The sequence below is a fragment of the Balaenoptera borealis genome (assembly GCF_965194805.1).
Source record: "Balaenoptera borealis genome assembly, chromosome: 4".
NCBI classification, from domain to species: Eukaryota; Metazoa; Chordata; class Mammalia; order Artiodactyla; family Balaenopteridae; genus Balaenoptera; species Balaenoptera borealis.
In genome coordinates, this window is record NC_138861.1 from 109,464,250 (window position 1) to 109,484,802 (window position 20,553).

The following is a 20,553-nucleotide window of genomic DNA, read 5'->3' on the forward strand; positions in this document are numbered from 1 at the left end:
CACCCCCCTCCCCAATCCCAATCTCTTTTTTGTCATGTTGACATGTATAACTCTAGTTACTTTACTTCAGTTGCTCTTTAGTATTCCATGGTGTGAATATACCACAGTTACTATTTTGCTTCTTTTGTTAGTGGACATTGAGGTTTTTTGCAACTTGTCCCAATTACAAAGAGAGCTACCATGCATGATCTATTGTTTTCCTTGGACACTTGTTCATACTGTGCTGCTACAGGAGCTGGGGGGAGAAATGGCTTTGAAATTTGCCATGTAAATTCCAGTGATTCTCTTCCCTCCTTCAACTCCATTTACTCAAGTCTAGAAATGGAAATCATGGAACTTACCTGACATAGTTTTTGTGAGGATCCCACCACAGTCATTTGTAAAGTATTCTTTCTTCTTTTCCTTCCCCCTTCCACACACACCCCTAAAATAAGTATTGGAGTGAATACTTAAGGTGGGGTTTTGTTTTTTCTTTTTTCTTTTGTATTTATTACTCAGAGATATCCAATAGTGGAAAAGACAACACAGAAGCCATAAGAAGTCATAATGTTGAAACAAATCCTAAAGAGGTGGGTTTTCATAAGAAACTCAAGTATTTCATGTTTTATGCATAGTGCTTTCTCCTGTGCACAAAGGCTTTTACCTCTTTGTGTATATAAGAAATTCAATGTATGTATTAAGAGTTCTCCATATCACTGTTACTTCTTTATGTTCTTGTAAGGTTTAGGTAATTTGGCAGGTCCCAGGTTATTTGGACATGTCCCTACGGTACAGTCAAGGATGTTTTTTCATATAACTCCCATTCATCAGCCCTTTAGTAGGCCACCAAGAGGGGAGAAAAATGTTGCCAATTAATTTATGACATGCCATCAATTGTAAGACATAGTTTGACTTCAGAGATGGTAAAATGAGAATTTTTTTTAACGTATTTTAGAATTGTTGAAATAACAGTATGTAACCAGAAATAGATATGGATATTTTGTATGGATTTATATTAAAATCTTAAAAAAAAAACCCCTCAAGCTTACAAAATGAGTCTAATCCAAATCTAGATGCCAGAAGCATTATTCTAGATTTTTAAAAAATTTATTCCAAGGGCTAGAAACTAATACAATGTGCCCCTCTTTAAGTAGATTTGGATCCAAATTCTACTGCCTTTAATATAGTCACTCTTAATTCTAGGTTGAAGAGGAAGAAAGGCACATGCCTAAAAGAAAAGGAAAGAAGCAGTACCTCTCTTCAGAAGATGAACTGGGTATCTAGAATATACATGTTCCTGTTTTAGATATCTTTGAAAATCATATTATTTTCACATCCAAAATAATGGGCCGGTAATATAGAAAATTCTTGAGGGTAGCAATTATTTACAACTCTTAACTCTAGTGTGTTTCCAGACCAGCTTGACACCTCCAGGGTCTTTTCTGGACTTGATCTAGAAACTAGATTATTCCCTGCAGAAGACCCAACCCCTGGAAATCACAAAAACCCAGGCTGCCTGTGTAACCTGGGCCTGGGGCCCAGCCAGGTGCCATCATGTAAATCTGATTCCCAAGAGCATGGTCTTAATTGCTAAGCCATACCTCTTAGGTGCTAACCTGTTCAGGAAGTTAAAAGTATCTGTGGACGGAGATTCCCTGGAGGTCCAGTGGTTAAGACTTGGCACTTTCACTGCCGTGGCCTGGGTTCAATCCCTGGTTGGGGAACCACAGCCACACAGCTCAGCCAAGAATAAAAGAGTCTCTGGAAACGCTATGTCCTAAACCTTCTCCACAGAACCTCCTGCTTTGTTGGTGCCATTTGAGCATTTGTAGATTTTTTTATTTTATTTTTTTGGTTTTGCTAGGGCCAAGGCCAGTGTTCAGTGCTCAAGTCACATGATATCATAAATGCCTAAGAAAAAAGTCTCAAACTGTCATTTTTTAAAATAGAACTATGCATTTCATTTTTCATTTGGCTTTTATTCCTTTGTGATTCTGTGCAAACTGATTTACAGATGATAATCCAGATGTCCTGGATTCCAAAATAGAAACAGGACAGAGGCAATGTTCTGAAACTGAGCCACAAGATACAAAGGTACTTTTTCCACATATTAATTTTAAGTTTTAGGGGTAACCTAATTACATCACTGTGTATACTTATTTTGTATTATATATATGTGTGTGTGTGTATATGTTATATATATAGTTCTAATATCCCTTTTACTTTATGTATCTCTAATAATAAAAGGTGTATATTTTTTAGGCTCTCTCAAAGGAAAAAAACAAATGTTGTACTTTATAATCTTAAACTGCAAGATTGTATTAATATCACAGTTTAGATATAATCATTGCTTAGGTTTTTGTTCATATTATTGACTTCCTTAGGTTTCTAGGTCCTTTCTTCCCAAGTGTAATATGCTTTATTACAGATATACTCACATGAGAACAGTGAAATACAGTGATACATACTGTTTAAAAATTTTAATATTTGGCTTTCTCTTTACCATAACTCCAGCCCCTAAAATATAGGTAGTCCAAGGATGGGCCCTCCCTCATTGCCTCTTTTTTCCTATGAGCTTATTTTCACCTTGTGACTCAGGGAAGCGGCTCACAAATTTTCATTTCTGCTCTTACCCTGTCTTTTGTTCTAGGCCCAGATTTCTCCATTTCCTGGTAGATAACCTCTTCTTGGGTGTTCTTCCATTTCCGAGACTCAGGACTTCTCAGTGTCTATTCCAGTCCACCTCCATCTTCTCGTTCTCTCTCCTTCCCTAATCTATTGTTTTTCCGACTTGTTCCAAAAGTATTTAAGTCACCTTATAAATATATGGAGCTGACTTCCAGCTCACTAAAACCAATTTATAGTCTCTTTTCCTCCCGATAACTGATAAACTAAATAAAAAGTAGTAAAAGAATTTTAACAACCGAAGAGGTAAAGTCACATATTGTCATGAATTTCAGCTGGTTGTGGCCAAGGAAAGATACTGGGTTTTAAAAAAGCCCATCACTCCCCCTGCCCTATCCAGAGCAAAAATCTTGAGACAGTGCTCCTGAATTTGGAAAGAAACAGATTAAAGGGTATCCTTTTATTTTCCCTTCAACTTTATGTAAGGTTTTTAATGTTAAGTTTAAATATACTCTGACTTAATTATTTTCATTTAAAAATCACATATACATGTAATATTCTCAATATAAAACAGTACTCTGATTTTAAATTTAACTTGTATATTTTTATTTACACATTATATTAGTATCATAGTATAAACAATTTGGTATTTCATGCTCAAAACTTCTTTGCAACTAAGGGCAAATAATTTAACCATTGAGAGATCATTGCTCTAAATCAGCCCAGCTGGATACCCAGAAGTTCTCTTTGGCATCTTCTGCTTTAGTCCTTTCCCCCAGTCCCTCCCCTCCACCAACAAAGAAAAAAAAAAAAAATCTGTTGTAAATTCCTTTCAGTTCTTTCTTTGGAGTTTCTCTTGAAAAGTCCAGGGGGAGGGAGGAGAGCAATTTCCATTTTGCAGGGGAAAAAAAAATGGCCTTGTTGCTTTATAGCCTTATCTCATGCTTTTCTGCCTTCAGATTTTGTATCTTTTTGTGTAGTCTCCCAAGCAGCAAGATTGTTACTTTTTAAAAATTTCCCACAAATACCTAAAAGACTGCTAGGAAATTATTGTTGAAATAAGAAAAAGAAGCTTCTTGTCTTGTTCAACTTCTCCATAGGAAGAGAACTCTGGAGATTTGGAAGAGTTACCTAAAACAAGTTCTAAGACAAACAACACTGCTTCAAGGGCCATGGAAGAAAAAGGTGAGTAATACATCTACTTAGATAAATTGTTTTAAGAGGAGACTAATCCTTCAAAGCAGTCAGCATATCTCTCACCAGGCTTCGCCAACTGAAACTGCAGTTTGCCGATCTGCCTTCCCTTTATAACACAGTACGTCGCGCTGAGTATCAGTAGCGCTTGGGAATCATTTTTAATCTGGCTCCTGTTTTACCCAAAGTGTGCTTCTTATCGGTTAACCAGCCTCTGGCTTATTAACTTTGGTGTGTCCACCTGAGAATGGAGTCTGTGTGCATGTGTGACGGGGACGACGTAGGTCACCTTGGTAGGTGTCCTGGCGCTGAGGCTGAGTGTAGTCCCCAGCAGTGAACGAGCTCTGCTCTTTCTGCAGATGAATACAGCAGCAGTGAGGCTGCTGGCGAAAAGACAGAGCAGAATGATGATGACAACATAAAATCTCAGGAGGTGAGAAATGTTTTCTATATTTATTTGTTCAGATTTATTTACGTACTGCAAACAAATAAAATACATTCAATGCTCTTACCCAAAGTTCTTCTTAAATGCTTTTGAAGTAGCTCTTTTTTTTTTTAGTGCGCTAGGACAGCATTTCATGCAGTGCACTTTATCAGTGTCATTTTGATTCATTTTGTTCCCTATATCTTAATTTTATCCAAACATTTGTATGAGACCTACTTCTGTCAGCCACATGGGATCAGCCCAGATCTGTACCTCAGTGTCCATGTCACTTCCTGACCCAAAGGCTTAGCACAACCAAGCCAGGCAGCAGCTCAGGTCAGAGAACAGGGAGCTGCAGAGCCCTGGAGTCCAGCAGAACGAAATGGGAGCCGCAGCAGCAGGATGTGCGGAAGGCCTGCAGCAAGTGCCAAACGGGACCCAGTTTGACAAGGTGAGGTCAGGGATTCCTGGGAGGCTGCAGGAGAGGCAGACCTCCATCCCTGCCCACTCCAGGCCCCTTCGGATTTGCAGAGAGCCCAGTGGGACACAGAATCACAGTGACCTGAGACGGAGGCCCATAAATCAAGGGAAACAACTTGTACACCAGCCAGATCTTCTAGATAACCATTGCCAAGTTTGCCAGTCTTGATATAACTTCTTTTTTTTAACATTTTTATTGGGGTATAATTGCTTTACAATAGTGTGTTAGTTTCTGCTGTATAATAAAGTGAATCAGCTATATGTTTACATATATCCCCATATCCCCTCCCTCTTGTACCTCCCTCCCACCCTCCCTATCCCACCCCTCTAGGTGATCACAAAGCACTGAACTGATCTCCTCGTGCTATGCAGCTGCTTCCCACTATCTATTTTATATTTGGTAGTGTATATATGTCAGTGCTACTCTCTCACTTCTTCCCAGCTTACCCTTCCCCCTCCCCCTGTCCTCAAGTCCATTCTGTACCTCTGCGTCTTTATTCCTGTCCTGCCCCTAGGGTCATCAGAACCTTTTTTTTTTTTTTTTTTTTTTTAGATTCCATATATATGTGTTCGCATACAGTATTTGTTTTTCTCTTTCTGACTTACTTCACTCTAGGTGTGACAGACTCTAGATCCATCCACCTCACCACAAATAACTCAATTTTGTTTCTCTTTATGGCCGAGTAATATTCCATTGTATATATGTGCCACATCTTCTTTATCCATTCATCTGTTTATGGACACTTAGGTTGCTTCCATGTCCTGGCTATTGTAAATAGTGCTGCAGTGAACATTATGGTACATGACTCTTTTTGAATTATGGTTTTCTCAGGGTATATTCCCAGTAGTGGGATTGCTGGGTGGTATCGTAGTGCTATTTTTAGTTTTTTAAGGAACCTCCATACTGTTCTCCATAGTGGCTGTATCAATTTACATTCCCACCAACAGTGCAAGAGGGTTCCCTTTTCTCCACACCCTCTCCAGCATTTATTGTTTGTTGATACAACTTTTTAATAGTTCTGTTTGTTTTCAGTGGCCTCCTTTATTTTTTATAAGGGATCCCATTTGGTCACAAGTGACTAGGACTAAATCCACATTTAAGTGGACATACATATTTATTACAGAAGTAAAAGCTGACACTGAGCGCTTACTTCCATTATCGCATTATATCATAATCCTCAGGACTCCGTGAATTCATACTCAGTTAGCATTGTTTATCAAGTGAGGGGACTGCACTGAGAGAAATGAAGCACTAAGCCTAAGGTCACGTATTTTTTAAGAGACAAAGCTGGGATTTGAGACCTCTTAGGAGGGAACTCTAAATCCCATTTTGAGAAAGCAAACTATTTGTATAATAGAGGATAAAACTTTTTATTGCTTTTTTTTCCCTTTCCCCCTTAGGAAGATCAGCCGGTAATTATTAAAAGGAAAAGAGGAAGACCTCGTAAACACCCTGTAGAAACATCATTAAAAACAAGTAGGTATTTGGTGTGTTTTCAGTTCGCACAAAAGAAATTTTCAACTGATTTTCTAAGTGAGATTTTTATTTTTTAGAAGATGACTGCAAAACAGATGCTGGCATTGTCACTGTAAGTAATTGCAAAAGATGAGAATTCTTCAAATATCTGCTCTTGACCTGGAAAGAGTATACTGCAATATTAGTATCAACTATCTAGATCAACTAGATCAACTATCTTTTTAAAAAAGTATTTGAAAAGCTTTAAGAGATTTTCTTAAATAAAACATCAAATAACCATTCAGATTATATTATGATTACTAATAGCTTCATATAAATATAATTATATTAATTGTAATTCACTCTGATTCTATCCTCACCTGTCAGTTCAGTTATATAAATTATCTAGGGACTTATCTTCTTGTCATCCTTGATTAAAATATAGAAAATAGCTGTTTTATATGATTTTTACATAACGGCTTCTTTATGGAAACCTCCAAAGTGTCTGTCTTACTACTTCCTATGGAGGCCCTTTTATAATAGAATGTACACCAATTTTGATGCAGGAAAATCGGCAGTAATACTTTATCTTTTTTAATATTCTTTATCTTTGACCCTGAGGTGTATACCCAACAAAACCATTGTACCAAGACATCATTGCATGAGTTTCAATGATAGCATTATTAAGAGGACAAACATGTCCACTGACCTAACAAAAGCAAATGGGATTCAAGCCTCAGCTCTGCCACTTACTCCCACATCTGTGATACTGGGCCAGTCATGTGACCCTCTCGAGACTCCCATTTCCTTGGATATAAAGTACTATAACAATATCTGCATTAATTATCTCACTAGAATTCTTATAAGACAACAGAACCAAAGAGCCACATGTAAGAGTGTGAATGCATTTACCAACACATAAGATGGTTTACCGGGCCGGGTTGGGGAATATTAACAGCGGGCCATGCGTGTCCCTCCAGTGCTCGCCCCCCGGCGTAGCAGCACAGTGGCTGGGAAAGAGGCTTGTGGCAGCCCTAATCCTCCTTGTGGAAAGACCTGTGTGTTCAGAATCATAGGCATCCATATTTGCTTGGTATGTTTAATCAACTGCAGGAAGTAGGTTCCAGATATTCTGCCTACATAATAAACAGAGGTCCTATACCTTCTTTACATTGTTGATTAACTTTCTATGTGATGATAACAAACTGCTGACTCCAGTTTTTCTCTTTGTTTAAATTCAGGTAGAACAATCTCCCCCTGGCGGCAAACAGAAAGTAATGCAAGCAGGTGTGTAGCTAAAAGCATTGCTCTGCGTACGAGCTGAGGAAGGGGTGGGGCAGCCTGGCTGTCGGGGACGGTTTTAGAATTTCATTGTTTTTCAGTGAAGTGGGTGGCTTCCTTGGTCAAAGCAGCTGTCCTTGTAGCCACGAGAGACTCTGACTATTGGCTTTTCCTGTGATCCGAGTCATTCTTAGTTTTGTTAGTCTGGGAAGCCTTCAGAGAGGAGGGGGAGGGCAGCACGGAGCAAAAGAGGGAAGGCACTGCTGTGTCCAAACCGTACTTTCGTGGACATGTTTTAGGGAGAAATAGATCAACCTGGGACTGGGAACTCTTATCAGGAAGACAGGAATTCAGCCCAAGAGCCTATTGTTTTCAGAAGAAGAATTTTGAAAGCAGCCTGTGCAGCTTCCAGAACTAGGATGCAAGAGATAAAATTGTTTCAATGAAGCGTTTTTGTCCTCATTCCAAGGAGAAAAAATATTCCAAAATGTTGATAATGATTAGCTCCGGGTGGTGAGATAGTAGGGACATTTCATGTTTTTACGGTTGCCTGCATTTTCCAGAATTTTTACGATGTGTATATATTAATTTCATGGTTTAAATTTTTTGATACATAAAAGCAAAAAATAGCCATTGATGGGTTTGAAAGTGCTGACACAGGCAAAAAAAAAAAAAAAAAAAGAATATGACAAGTATTTTGGACCAAATAAATAGCATGGTCATATCAGGAAAGTACATATTTTGATTAGCAAGGTAAAAGTAAATGTGTAATTTAAAATTTTTTCCACATTTAACTATGCGTGGGATCTTATGATCATATTTTACTTTTTCTTGCCTCTTTGAAAATTAAGGTTTGTTTATTTTTTTTAACAAAAGGAGGTTTTGCTTATGTTTTGTTTTTAACCATCTTTTATTCATAATTTTATAATATTTTATATCCATACAACAAGAAATCTTTAGAACTCAAATGCCCTTTAAAGAGTCTATTGTAAGCTATGCAATTATGTTTTAGTATTGTCGTTGGGCAGTCGTTTTCTGAATCTGGGTAATGATGACCAGTTAAAGACTGGATTCTTCTTTGTGAGCCTTTTTCTTGGTTTTTAACTCTTCTACCTACATTAGTTTAGTGAACTTGCAGAAAAGGCAGCTACACAGTCTTCATCACTAATAAGTCCACTTTTGGGTTGTTGAGTGTCTAATCAACATCCTCATAATCTTAGCTTCAAACAGTGCATTGAACTAAACTTCATTTTTCTTACCAAGATACATTCTCAGAAAATGGTAACATCTACAGAAAGCAAATACATAAAGAATAGGTATTCACAACCTAAAATAGGCTTATAAAATATACTTTTCTAGATACCATGATATAAGTATATGGAGTCATAAGAATTCCAACTCCCCCCCACCTGCTAGTTATGTGACTCTGAACAAATTACTTAAGTTACTCAAGCCTCATTTTCCTACCTATCAAATGAGGGCTGTGCTATTTATAGAGCTCCATTACAATTTGAGTAAAGTCTGGAATCCTGACCTGCAATTCCTGCTGTTTCTTGGGGGCTCCCTAGATGTACCCTTCCTCCTCCCTTTCCAGGTTCAGAGCATTTGAGCTGAAAGAGAGAAACCATGAAGGCAATCTAACCCAAATCCTCATCTCACAGATGAAAAAACTGAGGCTGAGGGAATTTAAGTAATTTGCCTAGATCACATAGCTTATTCATGACAGATCTGAAACGCAAACTTTGGTATCCTGACTTTCATTCCGACATGCTTTTTTGCTTAGGTATTCCACCTCAACGTTTGCTTGGCTGATACAAAAACAATGATAAATCGTGTAAGAATACCTTAATTAGCACTGGTACATTCACAGACAGCAAGCCAGACTGCTGAAATTTAATTTGACACTAATTAAAATATTAATGCAGAGATCTTCCTTTTCTTAAAGATGAGTCCAATAAAGAAACATCTAACCTACAAGAACGAAGTGGAAGCAATGTAAGTGTTAATTTTCTTATCAAGACGTGTCTTTTACAAATAAACTTAGTAAATGCTCAAGCGACCACCATTTCAACTTTAATTTTATTGCTTCTAGGATGACAGTGAAGAAAAATCTGTAGCAAATGTGCGTCGGAGAGGAAGAAAGCCCAAGCGTTTGCTCACTCTATCAGATGATGCTGGTATGTTCCTGGCAGAGTCTTAATTACAGAGTCTTATCATTTCAGAATCACCTTTTTAAGAGTTTTTCTTTGGATGAGGAAAAATCCAGGGGGTGCAGCTAGTATTAATACTACATAAATATGTGTGAAATGGCTCTAATCCTGTGTCAGAAATGGTACATCCCAGATGCTTTTCTGAGTACATGCGAATTTTTTGCAAATGCTGGCTGTGAACTGCCTAAGTAAACTATCCCAGAGATTAAATTAAACAGTTGTGAATTGCAAGTGCTGAAACAAAAAGGAAGTGGAAAACCACTTCTTCTGCCTCCAAAGCCCTAATATCCTTTGTTCTAAACTCTGTGACTCTGTCCTTTGTAAGTGTCTTTGGGAATTGTACAATCCAGGTGTTACCCTTCTATCTGAACAGAATCCTCAGAGCCAGAAAGAAAACGCCAGAAATCAGTTTCTGAGGCAACTGAGGACAAGAAAGACCAGGAGTCTGATGAGGAAGAGGAAGAAGAGGAAGAGGATGAGCTCACAGGAGCCACCACAAGGTCCAGCACCAGATCAGAGGCTCAGAGGTAACAGGGGACGAAGGAGGGCGTCCAGAACCTTCACCAGCTTCTCCATCAGAAAATAGCTGCGGGTTTCATGGGATTCTCTTGTCTTTGACTCACTTGTGCCACAGTGTGAGCTCTTTCCTTTCGTTTTATCCTCAGCAGAGAGCACATGCTCCCAGCCCTCTGACATTTCAGTTCCTCTGGGAGAGGCTATTTTCCCTCTTAAACCATTTTTGAGGATCACTTTGGAATCTTTTCCAGGCTTTAGATACCTGTTTGGTGGAACCTATTTAGTTCCTTCATAAATATTTATCAAGGATGAGGAGATGTCTCAGATGCAGTGCTAAGCACCGTGGGTGGAAACACAGATACGGACAACACAGTCTCTGTGTGCAGTGTGCTTAGCTGCGGTGAGAGAGAAATCACGAGCCCATACCCGTTGTAAGACGCACCTCACAGTGCTGTGTGACAGGTCCGTCACGTGAGATCGCCAGTATGGCCACCATTTTCCACTTACATAACTGGCAATTTCATATGTTTCCCATAGTACGTTCTCCCAAACCCTAGTATAGCCAGAGCCTCTGGAGAAAAGAGGACCATGGTCAAGTGAGTTTGGGGAATGCCTCTGAATTTTCTCTCCTTCTTAAGCCATAGTGTACTTTACCATATTAAGGGCTTGTCATGGTCCTAAAGGAAAGAAACCTGTTTAACTTTGTCAGTTATACTTTGCCCACCAGCCCCTGTTATTATACCTGTTAACATCAATCAGTATTCCTTTCCCCACAGCCCATTTTGAGAAATGTTGCATCACCTTACAGTTTTATAACTTTTTCTGAAGCGTGAATATTTTCCATTTTTAATGTGATTCACAAGGTGTTAATCTTGGTATCATCATCTATAATTTCATTATCCAAGATTTCAGGAATATTTATTTCAAGAGTATCACTTATTAACATCTGCCACTGTAGTATAATAGTAATAATGTGTTATGTTTACATAAAGACTTAAAATGAGCCTATTTCTAATTCCTCTAAACTTGTACATTATTAGCCATTCATGATGTGGTTTAGTTTCTCAAAGAATGAGATTTTAGAGCCAGAAGACTTTAGGAGCTCACAGGGCTGCTGAAGGTGAGGTGTCTCATGGTTGTTTTTTAGGTGGGGCAGCTCAGATAAATAGGAATCATAGAATTAAGATATCTGCTGATCGAGAGGGTGCATTTGGGTACAGACACCCCTTCCTCTTTTACACTCGTGGAAAGATCATCCAGTATAGTCGAGCCCAACTCAAAGTTCCACAGGCCTTCTAGGCATCTTCAAGTGAGTGTCTAAAAGTAGCTAACAGATTTGCCCTTTAAAATTTATTCTTCAAAAATAAATCATATTTGACTTACGGTTCTATAATCACCTGGATTATCAATGCTTCTGCTTAATGCAGTTTAGGAGCCTGTGATTTACAAATGGATTCTTTTCACTTTAGATTCCTTGGCATTGGTTGATTGGTTCCAGGGCTCTGGCATCTTTATAATCTCACAGATTCTCAGGGTCACATGGGGTCTCAGTGGGTCCATACTGCAAACGCATCAGTACCTCGATCATGCTGCCAGCAGCTCCTCTGAAAAGGTATTTCTGCTTCTGCGTGTTACCTCAGGGCAGGAAAGCCACCTCCTCATGGCATTCTCTTGTGTTCAATGGATGCTGGCCTCCCCATAGCTTCTACCTTTGGAGCCTCCTGTACAACTTTCCCTTAAACACTGGAGGGCGGCTTCCAGCTCTTCTCTTGTTTTGAGCCCCCTCATCATCCTGTTTGTTCTCCTCAATTTATCTGTATTCTCTTTAAGAAGCAAATGTCTACACCAAGTGTGCGCTGATGAATCTAGAAGAGGCCTGTCCGCCTTATTTTCTAGGCTGTGCTTCAACACGCATCCAACTCACTGGGCTCCCTCTGCCTGGGCTGCACACCAACTCAGCACCTTCTTTTTCCTCATGGGGCATTTCTTCTCTCACCTGATACTTGTGCAGGCGACTGCTTGGACCCGGTTCCAGGGCCTTAACATTCAGCTTTGTGAATTGTACTTTCATCGATCTTGGCCCCTTATTCTACTCTGGTGAGCACTTTGGGATCTTATATCATCAGCCAATATATTTTCTGTTTATCACAGATTTATCTTTCTCTAAATCACGATATACTATCCCACACAGTGAAAGCAAAGCTAGAGTCATATAAGCAGAGTTAGTCTCAGGTGACATGAAGACCTGCTTACCAACAGTGGTCCAGAAAACCAGCCATTTTCCTACTTTTAGTCCCCATTCTCTGACTTGCCCACGAGGAGCCTCGCCCTTTCTGGAGTCCCAGGGACTGGAGTGTTCAGTGCTGCCATTGCCCAGTGTTTCTGTAATCTGCTTCAGAAAGCATCATAGTGAGCCATCTACACGTGCAGCATCCAAACTTGGCAGCCCACAAACAGTTTCTCCTAGAAATCACCAAAAATTAGCAAAAGAGAAATGATCTACCAGTGAAAAAATTAGTAAATCTCCCCTATTAGGAAGGTAAGTCCCTGCTGACGTTCAAGTCACTTTTAAACCCCTGAGACTGGTTTTGGTGCAGTGATGCTTTCTCCCTAAGTTTAAGGTTCTTGTCTTGCCAAATAACTGTCTTTGGGAATCATTTGTTTTCCAAATGAAACCTACTCCAAACAGAGTAGGAAGGGCTGCCAAAAGGAGTCTCGGTGGCCTCACCAGTCTGCCCCACCTAACGGCCCTCCTGCACAGGCTTTATCCTTGACACTTGTGAGCCTTACCTGCCAACTCCTGCCCCCCAGAACCAAAGACAAGGCTTGTTTCTCCCCGAGTGGTCACAGACCTGAATGCTTGGTTAAATCAGTGCAGCAGGGTCCGGCAGGTAATAGCCCAGGGTCATTTCTGTTTTGCCCAGAGCACTGGAGAGGTGATGAGGTGACAGGAAAGCACTTGAGGCGCAGCCACGAGCCAGCTTGCACCTTCAGCGTGGCCTGGTTCATCTTCCTGCTTCCCACAGGTTGTGCCGACCCCTGCTCCTTGCCTCTGGTTGTGCTGGTTCTTTCTTGAGGAGCGCCCTCACCAGCAGCCCCCAGTCAGCCAGGTCCTTCCATCCTGTACACCCACCCCCTTCAGGACGCCGCCCTGCCTGCTTCAGCCCATCCTCACCTCCTTCCTGCTGCCCTTCCAGTTGGGGCTGTGCAGTTGACAGCGGCGTATACCATTGCTTTAAGTGTGTTAGTTTTGTTTTCCTCTCTGGTCCATAAGCTTCTTCCTTGAGGTCAGGGACTTGCCTTACCTTCTGTACATTATAGCATCAAAAAATAAAAGACTTCACATTGTATAAAAACTGTTTTCATGTCTCTTATCACATTTGATCTTCATAGCATACTTGTATGTATGCATTATTATCCCCACGTTATAGAAAACGAAGCAAACCGAAGTGCCGGGCACCTTTCACATAGATTCTCCCATTAATCCTCATTAAGTAAAATGTAGTATTTATCCTTATTTTATATATGAGAAGACTCTCAGGAGGGTCTGGTTCATTATTTCTCAAACGTGAATGTGCAGGCCCATCGCAGAGGCTCTTGCTAAGGTGCCGGCTCTGATTCTGCAGGTCTGGGGCAGGACCTGACGGCCTGCGTTTCTCACAAGCTCGCGGGTGCTGCCAGTGGTGCTGGTCATAGGCCCCCCTCTGAGTGGGAAGAAAGGGTCTGTCAGGTGACGTAGCCACGCTCACACAGCTAGACGGAAGCCCCTGCGCAAAGCTTCTGTTCCCTGCTGTATGGCGTCCAGCACAGTGCTGGCGCGCGCCCACTCCTCGGTAAGTGGCTGCGCACTTAGTGGCTGATGCCTTTCCCTGGTCATGGTTTGAAATGGGATATTGACAAGCACTGGTTTTTAGCCGTTCTCAACGCATGCGTAGATAACGTTATGCTGAAACTACATCATATACAACAATATTTGACTCGATTTGAGCTTATTTACTTCTGCTGTCAAAGGAACAATAAGCAAAACATGTCTCCACATCAGTAGAGTCCCATCTCCTGCAGTTTTATTTTCCAAGTGTCTTCACTGATATAACGTTTACTGCTCGCTCACACGTGTCAGGCTTTGTACTAGGCGCTGGAGAGAGGAGAAGGAATAACCTCAGCAGCTGCCCTGGAGAAACATCCTGTCTAATGGAGGGACGTATGTGTACCTGACTTTCAAACTTTTTTGACAGTAAGCAGCTCATGTTAAGAATGTATTCTGCAATATTGTCGCTGTCACTGAAACAAAATTTTCATGAGCCAAACTGAATAGAAGTGCTATCAATGGTCTATTGTGTTCTATTAATACATTGTTTTAAAATAATGGCTCTAGCCTGCAATTTGAAAAACCCCAGTGGATAAATTAACCACGGAAAGTGCTGTGGCGTTTCCGAAGGGCAGCTTGCTCTGTGATGAGGAAGCCTCCCCAGAAGGAGTTGCTTTTGAACTGGGGCTTCAAAATGAGGTTTGCCAGATAGGAGGTGTGGCGTTGTTCCAAAAAACAATCACACGCCAAAATATGAACGTGTCAGAGAACACTTGGTGTTTGGGAATGGGGCTACTCTGGCAGGACTATAGTCCAGAATGGTGCAGCAGTTGAGGGCAAACGGTAAAGGACTTTGTGTATTGCGTCCTGGATGACTTTGTGCTGAAAGCATCAGAGATCCTAGAGAAGAAATAACCAAAACAAGACGGTGATATTGACATGATTAACTGAAGTTTCCGACAAATTGGTCTAATGGCAGAATGGCGAGCAGGGCTAGGCTGCTGGCAGGGAGACTGGGTAGGAAACTCTTCTCAAGTTCCCATGCCTTTTCTAACACTGCCAGCTGTCCTCTGTGGTAACGTCCTGTGAGACACGGTTGTGCGCGTGCTCAGACGGAGGCTGCCATCCCGCTGTGTTCTCACCAGTTGTTTCAACATGGGACTGGCCGTTGATTTCTTTATTGTATAGCTAGAAGAACTAGGGCCTAGAGAAGAAAGTGGTCTTGATCAAGGTCCACACCCAGAGTAGGACAGAGCCGGAAGCAGAGTACAGGCTTCCAAACTCCTCCACCCGTGCCCTGTTAGGATGTGAGGCTGTCAGCAAATAACCAGTCAGCATAGGCTCTTCTAGAGTCTCCTTGTCCTGTGTGTAGACCTTATCTAGGTTTTCTCTTCTTGGCTCTCAAGGTCAAAAATCTTCCAGTTTTTGAAGAACTCCCAAATTACTTGAAGCAGCTCTTTTTAAGTCTTACCACGGCCTTGACTTTTGTTTACTGCAGGTCAAAGGCACAGCTCTCCCCTTCTACCAAGCGCAAGAGAGAAGCCAGCCCTCCCGGGGCACGCACCAGAGGTCAGCAGAGGGTGGAAGAGACCCCGGTGAAGAAGGCAAAGCGGTAATCTGACTGCGGCCACCCCTGGCTGGTCCACAAGGGGACACGGTAGAGAGAAGAGGGACAAGCCTCAGGGCCACAGGCTGTTGTTTTTAACCAGGGGAAGGCCATGCATGTGCTCCAAGTTCCTAGGTGCAAGCTTTTTCTTGTTATGTTTTAAACAGCTTTATAAACTATTGTTCATAGAAGTATTATGTACATTTATTTCAGATAAAGGAAAATAAGTTTACTTTGTACCTGAACTCAAAACAAAGTAGTTGTATATTTTAACATTTGAAATTGGGGTTTCCCGATGTGACACATCACTCACGCAAACCCTTCCAGCCCATCAGACACCAGGCTGCCAATTGGTAATCTGTGTACAGTATATAAACATGTAAAACCAGGTTGTATTTTACTGTATGTATGATGCTAATCAATGAACACTTTATTTATTTTACAGAGAAAACTTATCTGTGAACTTTGCTATATATCTGTTTATTTTATTTTATTTTTTTTAATAAAAAAAAAAGGGTTTTAAATGCTATGCAGTCATTAGTAGAGATGTTTTAGGACTCTGCCTGCCCTGTAACTATCTGAATCTCATCTGGCAGGAAATACAGACTCTTCTCGCATGTATCCAAGTAAAGTAGTTTAGCTCAAGAAGGGGTCTCCATTGCTTTTCTGTTCACAGTTGTGATTCTGTTTTTTAAGAATGTAACTTGTTTCTAGATTATACTCGCATCTGTGACTTTACTACTAGCCCCACTGACGTAGGAAGTTCCGGTTCAAGTAAAATTACATCTGTCACCTGTGGCAGCAACCCCTGTGTCGGTGTCCGTTCCTCTCTGTGCTGCCCCATGTTCTTTCCATAGTGTCTTTTTCAGTGAAGAGAAATGCATTGAAGATTAAGTCACTCCTGTTTATCGAGCTTCAGGATTATATGTTATTTTATACACAGTTATCTCAAGATAGAAACTGGCTTTATTGCCAGATTCTTTTTTAAACATGTTTTAACTCTCATATGAGCAAACTGTCCAACTTAAGTTTTTCATAAGATTAAGCTTTTCTTAAGATCAAATTTGCCTCTAGCAATGATGTGATGAGTTGCCAAATAATTGAGATTGTTTTAAAATGTTTTGTTCATATTCTTGTTTTATAATTAAAATTTACATTCAGTGTGTGTGATTTTTTTTTTGAACTCTTAATGTAAGGTGGATATTTCTGTCATTTTACATTGTTTCTTACTGAGATTTTATATATAAATTATAAAATGTTTCCCAAAACTTGAGTGGTAAGAATTTTTTTTCCCCTATTTTAAAATTTCTCCCTGTGAAAACTGTTTCATCTCTCTAAATAATTGGTCTTAGATATATTGTTCCATTTTCACATTCAAATTTGAGTCAGTGATGGCCTCTCTCTCTCGGTAGAATTGAATGTTAGATCTGGAAGGGGCTTGGGAGACAAGGAATGTGAGAACTCCTTATTTCCATTTATATGGTTGAGTTTAACCAAAGCTCAAAGTTAGTTAAGGGTAAGAAGCCAGACTAGGTTCCAAGGCTCCAGACTCCTTGGCAAACCATCTTTGCACTGGATGGTTCTAGATTGGTTCACCAGAAGTGCTCACCTGAGAATGTATTCTCCACGTGAAACCAGTCTTATTCCGTTTAGTAACGCCCTCCCTGGGCACGACCTTATGGGACTGAGTAGCTGGGTTGTGAGGAAATGCAGCCTCTTAACAAAGTTGGAAGTAAACATTGCAGCTGCATAAGGAATTGTCTGGTGGGGAACTCAGCTGGGTCACTTAACCTCCAGCTGTTCTGAAACCCATGTAGGGAGGAGCTGCCACCCCACGGGGCACTGGAACTACACAGGAGCGGTTCTTGGTCATCACAAGGATTTGGCATCACTGATCCACGTTTAGTAGAAGGGAGGAGGTTGGGAATGCTGAGTGTCCTACAATGCACAGAACAGCCCCTGACTCCACAGCCCAAGAGGCCAGGAGCTTCCCCCTGAGAACCCACTGGGAAACACTTTCACACCACCTCAAGCTCTCCATTTCCCTCGTCTCAGCTTAGTGACAACTGCCATGCCTCGTGGCTCCTCCGTAGGCAACCTGAACAGTCACGCATCTGTGGAGCTGACACAAGGCTGGGCCAATGCAGCGGGACGTCCCAAAGGGGCAGCCTGTCCCCAGACCGAAAGTAATGCAGCCAGTTCCTCGGCAGCTGAAGCTGGTCCTTCCCTGCCTACTTCAGGCCTCTTTCTTCAGGATGATGCTGCTGGACCCCCCCATCACCTAGACTTCTTCAAGATTAGAACCTACTAACTCTGGCTTGCCAAGGCCAGCCATTAGGAATGGCCGTCTGGTGATCTCACAGTGAGCCAAGTTGGGACTGAACTCCTGTCTTCTAACCCCAGGTCCAGGTTCTTTCTGCAAAGCCCCAACAGAGGGAGGATGGCTCTTCCTACCTCAGCAGCAGGCTCACTCATGGCAGGACCACGATATAGTGGAGGAATCCCCAAATATCTCCACAACTGAAAACCTAACTGATTTGAGATGAGGTGGGGGGGATGATTTGAGCTCAATGATTTAATTTTCATTTGTTTTTTATTTATTGTTCATGCTGAGTGCGAGAGCACCTTACATTTCCTAAAATTACTGCTTAGCTATCCTTGTGTAATTAAATCAAGAACAAGAAGTGTTTCCTGACGCACTGAGTGAGACACTTTTCTCAGGGGAAGGAAATGGTTGTATAGCCAGCGTCTTCCCGCTGAAACTGCTGCGCTGGGATGCACATTTGTTGAGCTCCTAGCCCAACACCAGGGACACAAGTGTGAGCCCCAGTCCCAGGGGTGACAACACGTGCGGCAGACAGCTGTGCTGCCCTGGGACTGTGCCGCAGGACACAGCAGCGGGGAAGAAAGTTACCTTCCTGAGAGAAGCTGGCCAAAGGACGAACTCCTGGTGGACAAGAGAGTCTTTTTGTTTGTTTAAGTATAAAATGGAGTTTGAAGCAAGGTTAGGACCTAAAGAAGAGAGCATTTTGAAAGCCGAGGAGCAGGCTGGCAATGACAGGCCCCATTCTCACCGCCAAGTCAACCTTCCAGAAACTTCCTGGAGGAGAAGCACACAGATAATAATATCTACATAGCTCTAACCACACAAAACACATACTAGCTCCAAAGGCTGCTTCCTCACACTGCAGACCTTCTTGGAAATTCATTAGTCACACGAGAGCACACGTGGATTTCTAAGAAATCTGGTTAACTTCGTTTAACCCAGAATTTTCCAAGGTTGTCAAAACCTTAGAACCCCTGCTTCCTCCCCGTAACACACCACATACACACACACAAGCTCAACAATTTAACATCTATTTGACAGCCCTGCTCCCACCCAGTTTCTGGACATTTACATAAGAACCTGAGTTGAGGATTCCTGCCCTAAGGTCCCGCTTTGCTTTTCCTGGGGCACCTTTTAAAATAACCACTTAGAGTTGAGAACTCAAAAAATAAGTGATCTCCGCCCCAAACACCTTATAAGTAACAGGTGCTTGGTACCCCACTCTCCATCTCCTGCTCTCTTGTGATCTGGGACAGAGGACTACACTTCCCCCAGCTCACTGCACCTCCCTCAACCCCACCTCCATATCTGTGATCTGTAAGCAACAAATCTTGGGACTTTACTTCCTTTGTATGAATGTATTGAAACTGCACATTTGATCAAAGTGATCCCGGGGTTTTCACTTCCCCAGAGTGGGAGCTGGGATGCCGGAATAGCTACCTGCCAACCCCATGAGGGTGGTTTGTGCCTCCTTGTTCAGCAGATTATAATCTGTACATTCTTTATTTAATACACCAGCTATGGGCCCCCCAACACATTGAAACATAGAACGATACTCACACCTTGGAAGCTACCTGCGTGCCCCCAAGTTTACCACCATTCTAAATACAAGTTTATCATTTTACTGTATATGTATATACATCCCTAAACAATATTTTAAGTTTTTCATATTTTTGAACTTTACATAAATAGAATCATATTCTAAGGATCATTTGAGACTTGCTTTTTTCTTCTACACTGTGCTTTGAAATTCGTCTGTGGTAATGTGCACACCTTCTATGGTAATATGCATACCTCCAGTTAGTACATTTTTGCTGCCATATAGTATTCCGTTAAAAGAATACATCACAGTATACTAAGCTGTTCATTTGCCTGTTACTGGTCTTTAGGTTGTTTCCAGGTGAAACAATGCTTCTATGAATATTCTATGGATATTTTATGGGCAGAACCTCCCAAACTTATCATCGTACATATAGAAGATGACATTTATAGGCACATTAAGGTAAGGAGAAGGAGCAGGCTGGTTGCTGCCTGAGGCGACCATTAGCCTGTGAACCAGAGGACCACTCAGCCACTTCAAAGGCTGAGGGATTAGTAAATATCCCCATTTCCCACGCCAAGACACACCCAGCTTTCTGCTTCAGTGTACAACTGCTAATTCCTAGAGTAAGCATATTTTCAGGTTCATAAGATAATGCCAAATCTTTTCCCAAATGCTTTTACCATGTTGTACTCCTACCAGCAGTGTGTTTACCTCCCTGGACATTTGGTAATATAGGACTTCTTGATTTTTGCCTATCTAGTGGATGTAAAATATCTCATTGTGGTCTTTATTTGCATTGGTTATAAGGAGGTTGAATATGTTTTCATGTGTTTATTTTCCATCCTTATTTCTTCTTTTGTGATATGCCTGTTCATGTCATTTTACCATTTGGTTCTTTGTGTTTTTCTTATTGACTTGTAGGAATTCTTTATATATTTAATATAAAGATATAAATATATACCTTTATATATTGGATAATAAACCTTCATGTAAATGTGTTGCAAATACCACTCCCCCAAACACACACACACACACACACACACAATTGGTGGTTTATCTTTCCACTTTCTTTATGGTACTTTTTCGTTAATTTTAATGTAATTGA

The 20,553-nt window shown here is 41.2% G+C and overlaps 1 protein-coding gene and 1 long non-coding RNA gene across 6 annotated transcripts in view; one reads left to right on the forward strand and one right to left on the reverse strand.

Annotated features, from left to right (window-relative positions):
• Nucleotides 1-16,740, forward strand: part of BOD1L1 (biorientation of chromosomes in cell division 1 like 1) — a 55,786-nt gene extending 39,046 nt beyond the window's left edge. For 2 of the 5 annotated variants that reach the window (XM_082389462.1, XM_082389466.1), the window contains exons 15-26: nt 499-569; nt 1,183-1,255; nt 1,994-2,073; nt 3,705-3,789; nt 4,158-4,231; nt 6,104-6,179; nt 6,257-6,291; nt 7,400-7,445; nt 9,385-9,434; nt 9,532-9,616; nt 10,023-10,176; nt 15,472-16,740. In XM_082389462.1, coding sequence (XP_082245588.1) covers nt 499-569; nt 1,183-1,255; nt 1,994-2,073; nt 3,705-3,789; nt 4,158-4,231; nt 6,104-6,179; nt 6,257-6,291; nt 7,400-7,445; nt 9,385-9,434; nt 9,532-9,616; nt 10,023-10,176; nt 15,472-15,589 — 947 coding nt within the window. In that variant the 3' untranslated portion in view covers nt 15,590-16,740. The other 3 variants (XM_082389464.1, XM_082389463.1, XM_082389465.1) reach the window with 3 other exon arrangements.
• Nucleotides 1-20,553, reverse strand: part of LOC309627530 — a 439,048-nt gene that overhangs the window by 166,249 nt on the left and 252,246 nt on the right. The gene's annotated exons all lie outside the window — the stretch shown is intronic.